The 15888-nt window shown below is 37.0% G+C and overlaps 1 protein-coding gene across 1 annotated transcript in view; it reads right to left on the minus strand.

The window, feature by feature from the left end:
• Window positions 1-15888, minus strand: part of MYO16 (myosin XVI) — a 524958-nt gene that overhangs the window by 32746 nt on the left and 476324 nt on the right. The window contains exon 33 of the mRNA XM_023752474.1: window positions 15606-15764. Within this exon, the coding sequence (XP_023608242.1) occupies window positions 15606-15764 (159 nt within the window). The remainder of the gene's footprint in view (window positions 1-15605; window positions 15765-15888) is intronic.

Below are 15888 nucleotides of genomic sequence, written 5' to 3' on the forward strand. Positions count from 1 at the left end.
AGAAATATGTTAACATAGCACAAAAGTGAACAAAATTCAGCAAAGAAGTATTGGAGGGGAGAAGGGAAACTTTTCTATAAACTGAAAATTGTTTGCTGGAACATCAATGGGGGAAAGAGAAGTATATGGACAGTGGAAAGTAGATGAGCTCCTTGAGTTGATAAAGGAGACAGAGTTTGTATTTCATTTGTGCAGTAGCAGGGATGCAAAGAAGGGATTAGAAGATATATAAGACACAACCAAGTATCAGATGAATTCTATAGACTATAGTTTATTTTACATACAAATGGAGGGAAGAGATTGGGTGGAATTCTATGAGGAAAAGGTCAGAGTAGCTGCTCATCCATAACAGACCAAATTGTAACCACCTATATAAAATGAAGGGTGGATTTGAGAAAATCAACACCCTCCCCCCAAGTAATATAGAAGTACCTATGAGGCACCAAAGGATTTTATTAATTATACCTTATTACAGAAGCATAACTGCTGACGCTTTGGGTGATATAATTCTCTGCTGTGGTGCTGACCTGTGCATCATGGGATATTAGCAGCATCCCTGGTCTCTACCTAAATGCCAGTAGTACCTCCCCAGTATGACAACCAAAAATGTCCCCAGAAATTGCCAAACATCCCAGGGAAGCAAAATCATCCCTGGCTGAGAACCATCCTGAAAGAGGAATCAATATAATCACTAGTGACTCATTAGTGAAAATGAATAGATTAAAAAATAACTACCCAATGGAATGAGTTCAACCCAAAGAACTTCAAATTCTGAAGTGATTGCTTCTCTTATCTGAAATCATAATTAGTCAGTAAGGTGTAATAGATTAAACATATACACGATTCCCACATTAAAATCATTAGAAAATCAAGGCATACTTTTTCCAATTTCAGCAGAGTTACTTGCTCAGGGAAGTCCACAAAATCCTATCATCACATAGCAAAGCTTCCCAATTGATCTTCCTGTTATGTATACAAATACTCTGAATGCAAAGGTTAGCTTCATTGAGACTGAACAGACTAGGACCAGCACCTGGAAACTGACACACCTATGGATGGGGGGTCATGTGCTGGAGACTGGGTCCCACCATATGTAATAGCAATGTCTTCAGTTGACTAGGGAAATACTGTAGTAGAGACCGTTGTAGCAGGTGTGGGAAAGCAGTGTTAGAGTGATCTGAAATCTAAATAGGGGGAAGGAGCATGGAAATCTAAGTTAGAGCACAAGTTGAAATTTCAGGCAACTAGATCAGCAGATAGTTGGCAATATGCCCAGGGAGCAGGGCACAATAAAGGATTTGGGACTCATGTGAAGGAGGGTGTCAAAGGTGAGGGCACAAAGGGTAGATTGACAAGCCAGACAAATGTCTACTTAGAGAACATGGTTCACTGGATGTCTTACTGAAACCAGGAATCTAAGGCAGGAGAAGAAAATTGTAATCTGTTTTTCAAAACTAAATTATAATTTAGAAGTTTACTCTATGAATCAAAGCAGAAACTCTGTTTATTGAGGATACACAGTCAAAGCCAAACCCATAGCATAACATTTATATAGTATCAATTAAATAAAGTTAAGAAATAGTTATGATCAGCCTCTGAATAAGGCACTGGAAAATACAATGAAGAATAAAGAAACACCTCTACTCTTGAGGAGCTCAAATTTAACAGGAAAGACCCTTAGCCAGGTTACACAACAGAACGACTTAAGGGGTAAGTAGGAGTACAGGTAACTCTGAGCAGAATCTTGGGGAAAGCAGGGATTAATTCTAACTAAAGGGATTAGAGGAAACGTGATGGTGGAGATACCAAAAGATCTGGCCTTCTAGGATGGAGAGGATTGAACAAAACAAGTGAGATAAGGCAATAAAATAGGAGAAGACTGATCCACATCTGGGGAAGTGGTCTGTAAGAACTGCATATAATATTTAATGTCAACTGTAACAAAAAAAGAAAGAAGAAAGAAAGCATGCATGAGAGTATGGCCAGAAGAGGGAACCTGGAGGATGTGCTGGAAGGTAGAGCAGGTCAGATGTTAAAGTTACATAACATTTCACAGAAATTTGATAGCATTTTATCAGTAATGGGTAGAACTGCAGATTTCTCAGAGGGGATGCGACACCATTTTACCTACATGGTAAGTTAAAAGGCATTTCTTACCTGTTGACTAAAGAAATCCTTGACCTGAGAACCTGTGGCAGGTTAACAGGACAGGGACGATGGTTTCAGTTTGAGCAAGGTGCATATGTGGGAACAAAGAGCCAGGTGATGACAGAGGGTGAGTGAGGGAGAAGGGAGGGTGCCAGGGAACTCGGTGTGAATGGTCTCCTGATAAAGGAGGAGTGAGGAGGGTATAAGGAATGAGTCCTGTGGAGTGGAGGGAATCCTTGACACTTGTAGCACATAGAAACTCATGGCTAATATACTAAGTGAGTGTGAACTATATAAAGTAATAGTTGGGAACTATTGAGGTGTAAAGGAGGTCAGAGGGCAGGACTTTTTCTTTTTAACCAACGTAATATTTTATGTTGCTGCAATATTGAAAGCAGTACTTTTTCAAGGCAAATTATCCAAAAATGACACCAAAGGCACAAACCATGAAGGAAAAAAAAGGATGAATGCTTTCATTTAAATATTAACAATAAATGTGTTAAAAATATTTAAAAAATGCAAATTTAAAGGAACAATATAGAACATTCAAATACACTAAATAAAAGGCTTGATTTTTCTTAAAGCATCCTACAAGTCAAAATAAAGGCCCTCTCCTCAGATTTTAAAATATGGGCAAAGAATCTGTACAGAAAATTTAAGTGAATATACATGACCACTAAAAAATAAACAGGTTCATTTTCATTAAGTACAAAGAAATGCATATAAGACTACAGTAACTTACCCATTTTACCTATCAAGATAGCAAATATTTCAAAACTTTTTATTACATAATATTCACAAACCCATAAAAGGGCGGAGAATATGTAGTGAAATTCCACTTATTCATCACCAAGCTTTGGAATTTTCATTATTTTAATCTTGTTTCATCTACTCATTATCTTTTTAGAAAATATTTCCAGAAATTTAAAAATTTTCCAAAATCATTTCATATGTAAATTCTTGAGCATGTGTCCTTAACTGATAAAGGTAGTTGTGTGTGTGTGTGTGTGTGTGTGTGTGTGTGTGTGTTATTCTGACATTGTGAGGATTTCCTCATGAAGCTAAGAACACAGTATTCATAGGCTCTAGAAAAGCCCCAAAGTCTTGGGGGTAGAAAATTCAACTGTGTGTTCCCACAGGGTTGCAATGTCAGTGTTGGGGGGGGGCATTTAAGGTTAACCTGGAGCCACTGACTTGTTGACTTCCATTGGTAGGTAGGTTTCCACCACAGAATGATTGCTCGCACTCATCTACACAATGGATTACTACGCTGCAGTAAAAAAGAAGGAGTTCTTACCATTTGCAACAGCATGGATGGAACTGGAGAGCATTATGCTAAGTGAAATAAGCCAGTCAGAGAAAGATAAATATCACATGATCTCACTCATTTGTGGAATATAATGAACAACATAAACTGATGAAAAAAAAACAGATCCAGAGACAGAGAAACATCGATCAGACCGTCAAACCTCAGAGGGAAGGTAGGGGAGGGTGGGGGTAAGGAAGAGAGATCAACCAAAGGACTTATATGCAAGCATATAGACCTAACCAATGGACACAGACAACAGGGGGGTGAGGGCATGAGTGGGAGGAATGGGGGCTAATGTGGGGATAAGGACACATATGTAATAACTTAATCAATAAATAAATTAAAAAAAGAAGAACTTGCTCTGGTTGTCTCAAGGCCACAACCTTTTCCCCAGCCCCGGCTCTCAAAGGATACTTTTCCAGTTTAAACAGTGCTATTCCCCTTCTTCAACATATTCTTTCTATAGCAGCAACAGTTGCCTCAAAGTGCTAAGCATGTCTGTTCAATACGAAACCTTCACTTTAAAAAGCCACACATGCCTGGCCGGCATGGCTCAGTGGTTGAGCATTGACCTATGAACCAGGAGGTCATGGCTCAATTTTTGGTCAGGGCACATGCTCAGAGGGAGTGTCTTTTAGGACATTCTTACCAGTTATGATGTGGATTCAGACTGGGACAAACTGTAAAGGGTGGTGGTGACACTGCATTTTATATGCTCTACCAGATAGAATCTTCTAGTCAAATTTCCTGTCATTCCATAGGAACCCAAGTTTGTTTAGTCAACAAAAATAGAATTTAGATTTTCTTTTTATGTCTTTACTGATTTATGATTTAATTCTTCTCTTGGTTTCTATGAAATTAGACATCTGTGCTCTCCTTCTCTTCGACCACCTATTCTGTACCTGCATGTTTGCCCTTCTCAAGGTATATTTCTCAAAGTTTAGCACTCTGTGTGGCTTTGAGGTCAAATACTCTTTTTTTTCCTCATTTATCTTTATACTTTTTCCTCAGAGGCTATCAACCATCTCCATTTCTCAAGCTTCCTTCAAAATTTGCCTTTCCTATCTTTCCATCTTGGAATCCTCACCTAAACTCTAAAACTATAATCATCGTTTCCGTAACAATTATCTATAGCCAGAAGTCCTTCTTAGCTCTTGAACTCCAAATCCTACCCACACACAAAATTAGTGTCCACTTAGAACTTCATTTTTTTCTGTTAAAGAATCCACTTTAGTGTCAAGTTCTTGTAGTCATCCTTCACTCCTTTTTTATTTTCTCTTATACCAATACATTCTCTAAACCTCTTGCTGTGTGTACACAGCCTGCAAAGGCTCAAGTGGAGAACACAAAATTGGTACTTTCAACTTAAAGTTTTTGTTCCATTGTTTACTCAGGTAAATTTCTCCAAAATAGCAGACAGTGCCCCCTCCAAACAAGAACAACCCTTTCAGAGTCACTATACATTCTTAACAATTTTTTCCCCGTCTTATTGACGTACCTGTTCTATCAAAGCAACCCATTCACTCCCTGGCCAAAAAGACATGGTGTAGTAAATTTTCTTCAATGAAAAGTATTCCCTTCTTTCTAGTCTGAATACTATTTATTTTGAAAATCCCAGCCTTCACCATGAAATGCCCTTAACTATCCCAGGCCATAACAATCTCCTCTTCTATATGGAGGCAATAGAAAACCATTATTTACATATTCATTTGACACTTGTCACTGGCTGTCCTATTTTGTGATTTCTCTTGATATGTACTGTCAACCTTTTATGTATTTTCTTCATTTTACATATGTGCTCACAAAGAGCACATCTTGAGTTGTTTACATTTCCTATCACTCCCCATGCATAGCAAAATGCCTGCATGCAATGGGTGGTTATAAATGCTTTGATTGACTGATGTGCATCTGTCTTTCACTAGACTTCCTCCTGCCATTCTGCCCTTTATATTAGTTTGAATCCTCCGACCTAGGGATAAAACAACCTCCCCCTGAACTCCATCTACATATCCTGACTTCCATTCATCCCAGAGGCTCCAAACAGCAATATCTGTCATTGCCCTGCATACCAGTATAGGCCATGAAAATGATATGGCTGTTTGCACACATGTGTGTATGTAGGTCTAGGTGTAAATAAATCATAAGTCAAAGATTCTAGCAGTATAGCTTTTATGTTCTTGAAAAACTTAAATCCTGCTTTGCACTTCCTCTATTTCATACATAAAAATTTTTATCTTTCTTGGGTAAATTCTCAGGGATCTTCTAGCTCTAAAATATCTAAGTTTTTATGATAGCCATGTATAGGTAAATTTACTGGGCACTAACTTTGTGCTAGTCTCATCATACTAAGTACTCATAACAATTGTATGAGGCAATCCTTTGGTTAGCCCCATTTTTCAAATGAGAAAAGTGAGAACTGGAGAAGTTAAACAATTTTCTCATGGTCGAGGGTTAGTAAGCATCAGAACTGGGGTCCAGGCAAAGAGGAAGAATGCAACCCTGCTAAGAAACTAAAGCTGGCAATACCAATTTCGTGTTCTTCCACTTGACCCTTTGCAGGCTTTGCACACACACCCAGCAAGAGTATTGAGAGTGTATTGGCAGGAGGCAAGAAATAGGGAGTGAAGGATGACTCTAAGAACATGAAATCAATGATGGGCAAAGAGTATACTCTTTAGCAGGAAAAAGGAAATCAAGCTTCAGCATTTCAATCCAGCCATTTTCAACCCTGACTTCTCAACCACAGTGGGGGAAATTTAATTAAATAAAATTGAAATTAAAAAATTATTTTATATGACTTCAAAAGATTTTTAACTAAATGCCCGAGGAGCTTGCTTTCTTTGCAAAGCTACCTTCTGTTGCTCAAAATAGATAACTGCACAATATTCCAGATTGTCAAGTGAAGGCTTGCTTCCGCTGGCAGTGAGCCTTTGAGTCAGACAACAGCATGAGTTCCAAAGAATCTATAAATTCCCATAAACAAAACGATGTTGTAAAAAATGTACATATGAATATATTTCAGAGGCTCCAACCAGAGGCTCTTTTGTCTTTGGTCTGGATCTATCTTGAGGCATAGCTAATGAAAGCCGTACTTGATGTTCCTAGTCAGTGTGATTTATTGCTACAAAGGCGCTAAATTCAATATGGTGCTGGAGTCTATGCAAAGAATGTGGAGTCCCTGGTCCTGCAAATAGTCTGGCCCAGGCCTTCCCTGTGGAAAGCCCTTTATCACCACAGATAATTCTTGTTGTGCACTGAGGTTGAGCATAGTGCAAATAAAAGCTGTAATCTTCACAGAATGATAAATGTAAAAATCAAAGATGCTAACTGTATATTTTAATTGCCATTTTTCTTGATGTCCAGCCATAAAATGTATATTCATTGAGCAGCAAAAAAGAAAATCATACTGAGCATAAAATGTCTTAGATGGGATTTTTTTACATCTGTATTTCCCCACAAAACAGACATCTTTATATTCATAATATTTTGTTTGATATAACTAAAACATTCTAACACTAAAAACTGTTCTCTAATATAATGATAAATAACCACAAGTCCAGGGAATAATTAAGTATACAAAAAAGATCTAAGTCTGTGTTCACATCAGTAAAAGGATGGCAATTAAAGTAAGTGATAGCTATAATTACCCACACATAACTATATTTCAGCAAATGAACAAACAGATAATTATTTCTGGGAAGCAGAGGTAGCATGCAGATACTGGCATTCAAGAGAGAAATCGTTTCCTAGAAAAAAATAACACTACTTCTGATTCAATTAGGACTTCAAGTTATTTTAAACATTTATTTCCATCTTGTGCCTTTATTTAGAAAGCACATTGACTGCACATTGTGAATTATGAATCAGTACTAATAGCCACTTTAAGGACTATAATGATCATGAATATATCATGTGTTGCACATGTGTAATATCTGTTTAATTTTTATCCTACCAACTAGGAGACATTTCCTGACTCTGCCCCCCTGGACAGGACTTACTGGTTCATATGTAATATGCAACATTGTTTTAATCGATAACTGTTTACTGAGTGGCTAAGTATCCAGGGCATTGTGCCAGGGATTTTAATAATCATAGGAAGGCTTTAGGAACCCAGAAGTTCATGGTATTCACAAAGAAGATCAACTTAAACATATCAAGTGGCCTTGAAAACTTAAAATTCCATTTGAAATAATTTTCCTTTTGTATGTATAATTCTCGAGATATTCAAGTGGTTTTCTGGCTTTATTTTAAAATCTTAACCCTATAAGCATTAAGGAACAACATATGAGTCTGTGTTCCAATGTTTGAAAGTATACTATGTTGAGGTTTAGAAGCCTGATATTCCTGGTGACATAATTTTATATTATTAATTTCAAGGAATGTATTCTACAAAAATTTCCATTTTGGTATAGAGCAGTTTTTGTTTATTCCATTGGCCTTTGGTTTTATTTTGATTTTTAGTGTAAGAATCATAGGGTTGGTTCTGTTGTTGTTTTTGTATTTAGTTTGCTAGTACCATTTCTGGAACCATAGCTTTTACATTGCAATCAAAACATGAACAAATTAAATATTTTGGTGAAATAAAGTTTTCATTTTCTCTTTCTTTATGGTAGGGTACTCATCATCTAAGGTGAGCTAGGGAGAATGTTATGAAATAAAACTTTGGCAAAAATAATGGGTATACTATCATCTTTCTAAAATATTTGTTTATTCAGACTTGATTACTTAATATATTTTAAATTTCTCTTTTTTTTGTTTAATGGCTAGTCTTAAAATACCATAAGATTGCAAGTAAAATGGTGTTACTTACCTTCTTACTAGATATGTACAACTTTTGTGAAATATTCTATCACACACTTGATGCCTACTGCTGTTATTCATATTCCATTTTTATTACTTTAAGAAATTTAATTTGAATATAAGTGCATACTTTGTTATACTTACTGCCTCACAAAAGGTTATCATCAGAGATTTCAGAAAGTAATTTATTAAAAGATTATATCTCAATATTTCTATCTAGACACACACATAAATCTGAGCATTATACATTAACGTAAAAAGTTTTACCAAATGTCTATTTTAATCAAGCTTGAGTAATACATCATAAACACTCAGTGTTATTTTAAGGGTAGAAAATTGGGGTATAATTTTAATATCCAACAAATAGGGCTTGGTTATTTTAAGTCATAATAATCCCATATGATGGAATGCTATGCATCCAGGACCATTAATGGGTAGCTGTAAACAATTCAGATCTATATTTGTTGACATGGAGATAAATTACATGATATTCTTAAGGGGAAAGCAGATTATTAAAATTATATGTACAATATTATTTTAAAAATCAAATATATTATATAGAAATGCATATATGTTCATTTGAAAAAATAAAATTTGACACAGTGGAATACTAGACATATTCCCAAACGTTACTCAAATAATTAAAGTATTTTTGGTAATAGAACTGATGGTAGTTTGTATTCTTTATTCTTTCCTGCATTTTCCAAACTGTCACATAAAGCATGTATAATTTTTATAACCTGCATATAATTATAAATGCCATTTAAGCAAGGCCAAAATTTGGGGATCCTGGGAGCCTATATCATTCTTTGTCAAACTGCAGTTCTTTTTTCTAGATGCTTTTATTACTGGTCTAAAAATCTTTATTTTACCAGTGTCATCACCCCATCCCACGCCCTCACATTGCAACAAAATCTTCTTCTTGTGAACCCAGTACTTATAATTATTACATGTAATCCCTCTGTAATCCTCCCCCCTCCCATCCCCTCTTCTCTCTCTTTCTCTCTCCTCTCACTCTCTCTCTCTCCCTCTCCATCCCTCCCTCTCTCTCTCTCATTAAAAACATCTTTCATTATCTTTCATTTTCCTGAGCCAACAGATCATTCCCACATTACTCCAAAGACCTAAGCTTGAACAGATTTGCCCAACCAACTACCTACCACCAGACTACTCCCAAAGTGTGATTATAATTACCAGTGCAATTGCCCTGGCCAATGTTCATCCTATATCCATTTTTATCTTTCCTCTTTGATTTCCTCTTTGATAAATCAACAATGAACATCATTGGGTCTGCTCAGCTGAAAAACTACATCCCCAGCACTGACCTTGGGAGCAGCAAAAGATAGGATAGTGAAGCTGGAATCTCTGAGGGCCATGGAGTTCCACAGCCCTGGGAATCTACCATCCATCCTAAAATCTCCTTTCCTCTCTCATTCTCTCTCTCCCCCAATATTTTGAAACTGTGGAACTGGAACTACCACATAAGTCAAGGAATAGATGCATTGTCAGCTACCCGGAACCCCCCATCATTCTCTCACCTAATCACTGTAGGCTCTTTTCTTCTGCATATGAAATGAATCACTGTTCTGACTTTGTGGTTATCTTTTAGCTCCTCCTCCTTGCCTGTCGATTCTCTCATTCTACAGGGTGCCTAGTGGGTACCACATTGTGGTTTTAATTTGCATTTCTCTAATTACTAATGATGTTTGACTCTATTAAAATGTTTATTTAAGTGCTTATTCATATATCCAATTCAATTTTCTATTCAGTTATCTTTTTTTTAATTTAAGTAAACTCTGAATATATAATTATTTTTCCATTAAAGTTAGCACTATTTTGTGTTCTGTTTAAGGAATCTTTCTTTCTTTTCCCACCTCTGAGGTAAAAACAGTATTTTTCTGTATTTCTTCTATACATTTTATTTCATATTTGACATTTAGCTCTATAAGCCACCAGGAATTGCTTTGTGTGAACAGCGTGGAGTAGGAGTCCTTTCATTTATTCCTCATGTGGACAGTAGCTGATTATGCTTCCCCCTGTGTCCTTCAATGCCATGTTTGTCATAAACTAAGTGGCTATTTGCAAAAGCTGGAAGAGTTGTTGGTCCTCCCCTCCCCCCTCCCCCACCTCCGCTTTCTCTTTCCTTATTCCTAGCCTCTGGAAGAGTTTGTGTAACACCGGCATTATTTCATCTTTAGAATTTTGGGAGAATTTACCAGAAAAGCTATTTGGGCCTAGAGGGTCTTTTTGTTTGTTTGTTTGTTTTTGTAAAAAAGTATTCAATTACAAATTAATTTAATATTTACATTATTATTCAGCTTTCTTATTTCTTTTTTTTACCACCTTACCAGTTATATCTGAAAATATTCTGATATAAAGCAATAAGCAGAAAATGTGTGAAATAATCTGATACAATTATTTTCAACTTAGAAGCACAGTGAGAGCATTAGGGATGCACCAACCAACTTCCCTGTGACATTCAAACAAGGCGACTGTCAGGAGACCAGGCATATTCCAAGTCTCCTCTGGAACCTGGCTTATCATCAGCTGAAGGCCAACAAGTGGCAAGTAGCTTTCCTATTACTTTTCTCCATTTTTGTTGGTTGTATTGTTCTTTTGTGAGATGTATATCTGTTCATCTAAATTTACACATTGTTTTTGGCATAAATATGTTCACAATTTATTCTTCTTATTTTTTAATTTCTGAAAGATCTGTGGTAGATCCCCCTTCTCATTCCTAGCATTGGCTATTGTGTCCACTTTATTTCTCTATTGCTCATGTAAGAGAATTATCACTTTATTCATGTTTCAAATCAATTTTTTTCGAAGAACCAACTTTCAGCTTCCTTGCTTGTTTTGTATTTCAATAACTTATTTCCTTATCTTTATTACATCTTTCCTTCCTTTTTTTAAGATAGTAGAAGGGAGGGAGGGAGGGAAGGAGGAGAGAGAAAGAGAGAGAGGGAGAGAGAGAGAGAGAGAGAGAGAGAGAGAGAGAGAGAGACATTGATGCATTGATGTTAGAGAGACAAATCGATTGGTTGCCTCCCACAAGGCCCAGTCTGGTGCCAAGGATCAAGCCTGCAACTCTGAAACATGCCCTTGACCAGAATCAAACCTGAGACCCCACCTCACAGGCTGGTGCTCTGTCCACTGAGCAAAACTGGTTAGGGCTCCTTCCATTTTCTTGATGTTTAATATTTGTTTCTAACTTGTTGACATTTTTAACACTGCTTTTCAGTCTTTGTTCTTTTGCTATAATATGCATAAAGCTCTAAATTTCCATTGATTAAGGGGTTAGCAGCACCCCACAAATTCTGTTACATTTTTATTGTCATTAGTTAAAACTGTATGTGTGTGTATGTGTGTGTAACAGATATGTAGTTTTTATTTTCAAAATAGATGACAATTGTTTTAAAATATGTTCATGGTGAATCTTTTCATTTTCTATTTCTTTACATTAACATTTTCATTATCCTTATGTTTTGCATATTCTTTAGAAATCTTAGACTGTAAAATATCTTAATCAATTTATTTTTAATGTGAACTTATACAAGATGAGAGTCTTTTAAAGTTCATGTGATTCAATTATATTTAACTGTTTTCATATATGCTTTCTTATCTACCATCTAAGACCTTTCTATTTGTGTAACCTTTCAGATATTTCTATTTTACTTCCCCCTCCCCTCCCTTCTTTGGCCATCCTTTTGATTAATTGACTTTTTATTATTATGTTTTACTCTTTCTATTAGTTTGGGAATTATATACCCCACTATTATTCTTTCAGTGGTTACCTTTGAAATTGGTTTAGAATATTAAATATTGTCTTTTACCCTCTCCTGACCTCACTGACTTTTAAAAATTGTTCTGTATTCCTCTTTGAATCTCTGAACATTTTGAGTCTGCCCATGTTTAATTCTTCAGTTTTTATTTTTTTCCACAAATATTCTAACTCCCCTTCATTCTTATGAGTGTTTTATTGCTTATAAATTCTGGATTGGCAGTTATTTTACTTGACATGTTAAATATGTCCTTTCATTGTCTTTGGACTTTGTTACTCCTTTGAAAGTATTCTGTCTTTTCAACTGCTGGCTGCTTTTAAGACTCAGGCTTGGTCTTTATTTTACCACCAATATGACTAGGAGCATTTTTCTTTCTATTTATTCTATTCAGGTTTTGCATATTTTCTTTTCTATTTGTACCAAAATCACATTTACAGAGAGAAAGAGCCACCCTTATTAGATGCACACATCTGTGGATTTATGGGAACACATGCATTCCTGTTTGCCAATAGCACCATATACCCCCTGTCGTTCATTGTGGTCTGAATGTCTGTGTCCCCCCATGTTGAAATCCTACTCCCCAGGGTGATGGCAGGTGGAAGGTGGGGCCTCTGGAAGGACACTAGGTCATGAGGGCAGAGCTCTTATGAATGGGATTAGTGCCCTTAAAAAAGGGTCCCCAGAGAGCTCCCTGGCCCCTCTGCCCTGGGAGACATAGAAGTGGGCAGTCAGCAGTCTGCAACCTGGAAGAGAGCCCTCCCCAGAACCTGACTATGCTGGCACCCTGATCTGGGACGTGTAGCCTCCAGAAATGTGAGCAATACATTTCTGCTGTTGACTAGTCACCTCGTCTTTGGCATTTTGTCACAGCAGCCAGAACTGACTAAGACAGCAGTCTGTCCTCTGCTCCCTGTGCTATATCCAGCCTCTAGCAACCACTCATGTTTTCTGTCCAATAGTGTTGCCTTTTCCAAAATGTCATATAAATGGAATCACACTTACAGTCTTCAGATTCTAACTTTTTTTCACTTAGGGCAATGTGTTTGAGATTCATCCATTTGGTGACGTATAATAGTTCATGGTTTTTTACTGCAGAGTTTTTCCTTGTGCTGCCTGTTGGTCAGCCTGAAAAATAGCCCCAAATGGGTCCACTCTAGGCACTCACACCTCATATAGTCGCCTCCTATCTAGTGGACTGAATATATAACTTTCTTCTAACAATGTCCCATCCAAGAATAGGCTGTGTAAAGACAGTGGCTTCCCTCACAGGCATTCTTTCTGGCTATTGTGGATTGCTTGCTCTGGGGGAAGCCACCTGCCCTGCAGTGAGGCCACTCTATGGAGAAGCCCATGTAAGTGAGCAGGGAAGTGGATCTTCTGAAGCCTCCCAGGGCCCATGTGAGTAACCTTGAAAATGGACCATCTGTCAACCAAGTGTCAAGATGACTATAGTTTTGGCTGCGAGCTGATAGCTATCTCACAAGGGACTTTGTACCAAAGGCAATCAGCTCAGTCACATCCAGATTCCTCACCCAAAAAACTGGACAATAATAGCTGTTTGTTTTAGTATGTAGCCTCCAAGTTCGGGGAGGGGAGGTAATTTTTTACACAGCATTAGGTAGCTAATACAACCTAGGTGCCGGTTGAAGAAAACTTTATTTCCAGGGCTAGGGATTATGAATTCAGGCACAAGCATTTGCATTCAGGTGTTTGTGTGGACACTGTTTTCATTTCCGTTGGGTAAATAAATACCCAGGAGTGGGATTGGTGGGTCATACAGAAAGTGTATGTTAAACTTCCTAGGGAACTGCCAACTCAAGTCTGTGTCTTGATGCTTTCATCAGCATCGGGAATTCTCTAACATTTCTCACCAAATCTTTTCTCTTGCCCATGTACCTTCTCTTCTTTCCCTAGGATTCCAGTCGTCCTCCTCCCTGACTGTATCCTTTATGCCTCTAAACCATTTCCTGGAATTTCCATTCTTCTTCTTTGCTTCTTTGTGTCTCATTCTGGATATTTTCTGAGTTATCTTTCACTGCCCCAGGTTTTTATTTTTAAATGACTGTGTCTAATTAACTTTAAACTCATCCTCCATTATACTTAATTTTATGACTGCATTTTTTAATTTCAGAATTTCCATTTGACATGTTTTTATTGTTTCCCATTTCTGCTGAAATTCTCAATCTTTTATCTCCCTGGGCATCGTAAACACACTTATTTTAAAGAATGTGCATTTGAAGTCTGATCTTTTGAGCAGCCATGGATATACTGCAATTGACTGCTATTTCTGCTTAGAATATTATTCAGCTTATTTTGTGCCTGGTACTTTTTGACTATGTATTGAATTGAAGCGTAACATGCTATATATATATATATAAATAATTGTTTTCTCTCAGGTACCTGTGGGTCATATCAGTCCTTGAGGTTGGATTGAGATGATTCATAGGTGATGTGGTTCCTGATTCTGATTCAACTGATCCTTAGGATGGACATTTCAAGGCCCCACGCCCTGGCCTTGGCAGACCCCAGACTCAGTCTGGCCCCTCGATCCCAGGAGGCAGTCAGAAGCACAGCCCAGTCTTCTCTGCATGAGGTGAGTGCCCCAAACATCCCTTGGAGAAAAGCTTAGACTATGTGGGGTTCTTTGCTTGGCTTCCATTGCATTTCTTACTCACTTTTTCATTCCCTTCTAGTGTTTCACTGCCTTAGATTTCTAGTGCAGTGGGTCAGATTAAACAAATTTAAACATTTCTATTTGACATGTTTTTGGATATTCTCAGAAATGGGTTGGACTGAATCTTTTCATTAACCATTATTAGAAGCCCTGGGGCTCTTTTATGTGTGAGAGAAATAAGTTATTTGTTTAAGCTACTATTAGGAAACTTTTGGATACATACAGTCAAGCCAATTTCCAAATGATGCATTCATATCATCCAATTAAACACTTAAAGCCAGTTTGGTGTTTACCATGCCTTCAATATTATTTTCCCTTCATACGTTTTAGGTATGAGAAGAAAAAGAGTGATTTAACTCCTTCTGCTCAGTATAAGTCTCATTTTATACTGGTTCTCATAGATCAAATTCTCCATAAATATTTCTGAAAAGTCATTTAATACTGAAAATGATTTTAGTTCTTTGATTTATCCTATAATGTGTTGTCAATATGCCCCACAGAGACGTTTCATAGTTTATATTCTATTTTCTTCTTTTTTATTATTGTTAATCTCCACCCGAGGATATTTTTTCCATTGATTTTTAGAGAGTGGCAAGGAGGGAGGGAGGGAGAGAGAAACATCAATGTAAGAGAGACACATGGATTGGTTGCCTCTGACACTCACTCCTACGGAGGCCAGGGATCCAACCTGCAACCTAGGTACATGCCTTTGACCGGTAATCAAACCCTTAACTATTTGATCCATGGGCTAATGCTCTAACCACTGAGCTACTGTTTTCCAGCTTTTAAGCCTACTTCATTTTTATGTTTTAAATCCGTTCTTCAATTTAAAATTTGGAGTTGATACAATTTAAAATTTATCTATTTCGTACTGAGTTTAAGATGTGCTTACCATTTGAGACGGAATTGCCATTTTCAGTAGTGACAGCACTACAGAGTGAATTAGATAATTGAATTCCATGGTTGTTTGCGTTTCTATCTTGAGTCTCTGGTGCGATCTCTGATGTACCGGGATCATCTCGGCTAGTCAGGTTCATGTTAGTTTCAAAACCTAAAATAAATTTTAGAAGTGATTACTCTTTTCTGCTAAAGTAGACCGAATATGTTGAATAAAATACTGAAATGGAATAATGAACTCATCAAATCATTAATTACATTTAAAATGATAACTTAGT

This window comes from Myotis lucifugus, unplaced genomic scaffold (assembly GCF_000147115.1).
Source record: "Myotis lucifugus unplaced genomic scaffold, Myoluc2.0 scaffold_33, whole genome shotgun sequence".
In the NCBI taxonomy this organism is placed as follows: Eukaryota; Metazoa; Chordata; class Mammalia; order Chiroptera; family Vespertilionidae; genus Myotis; species Myotis lucifugus.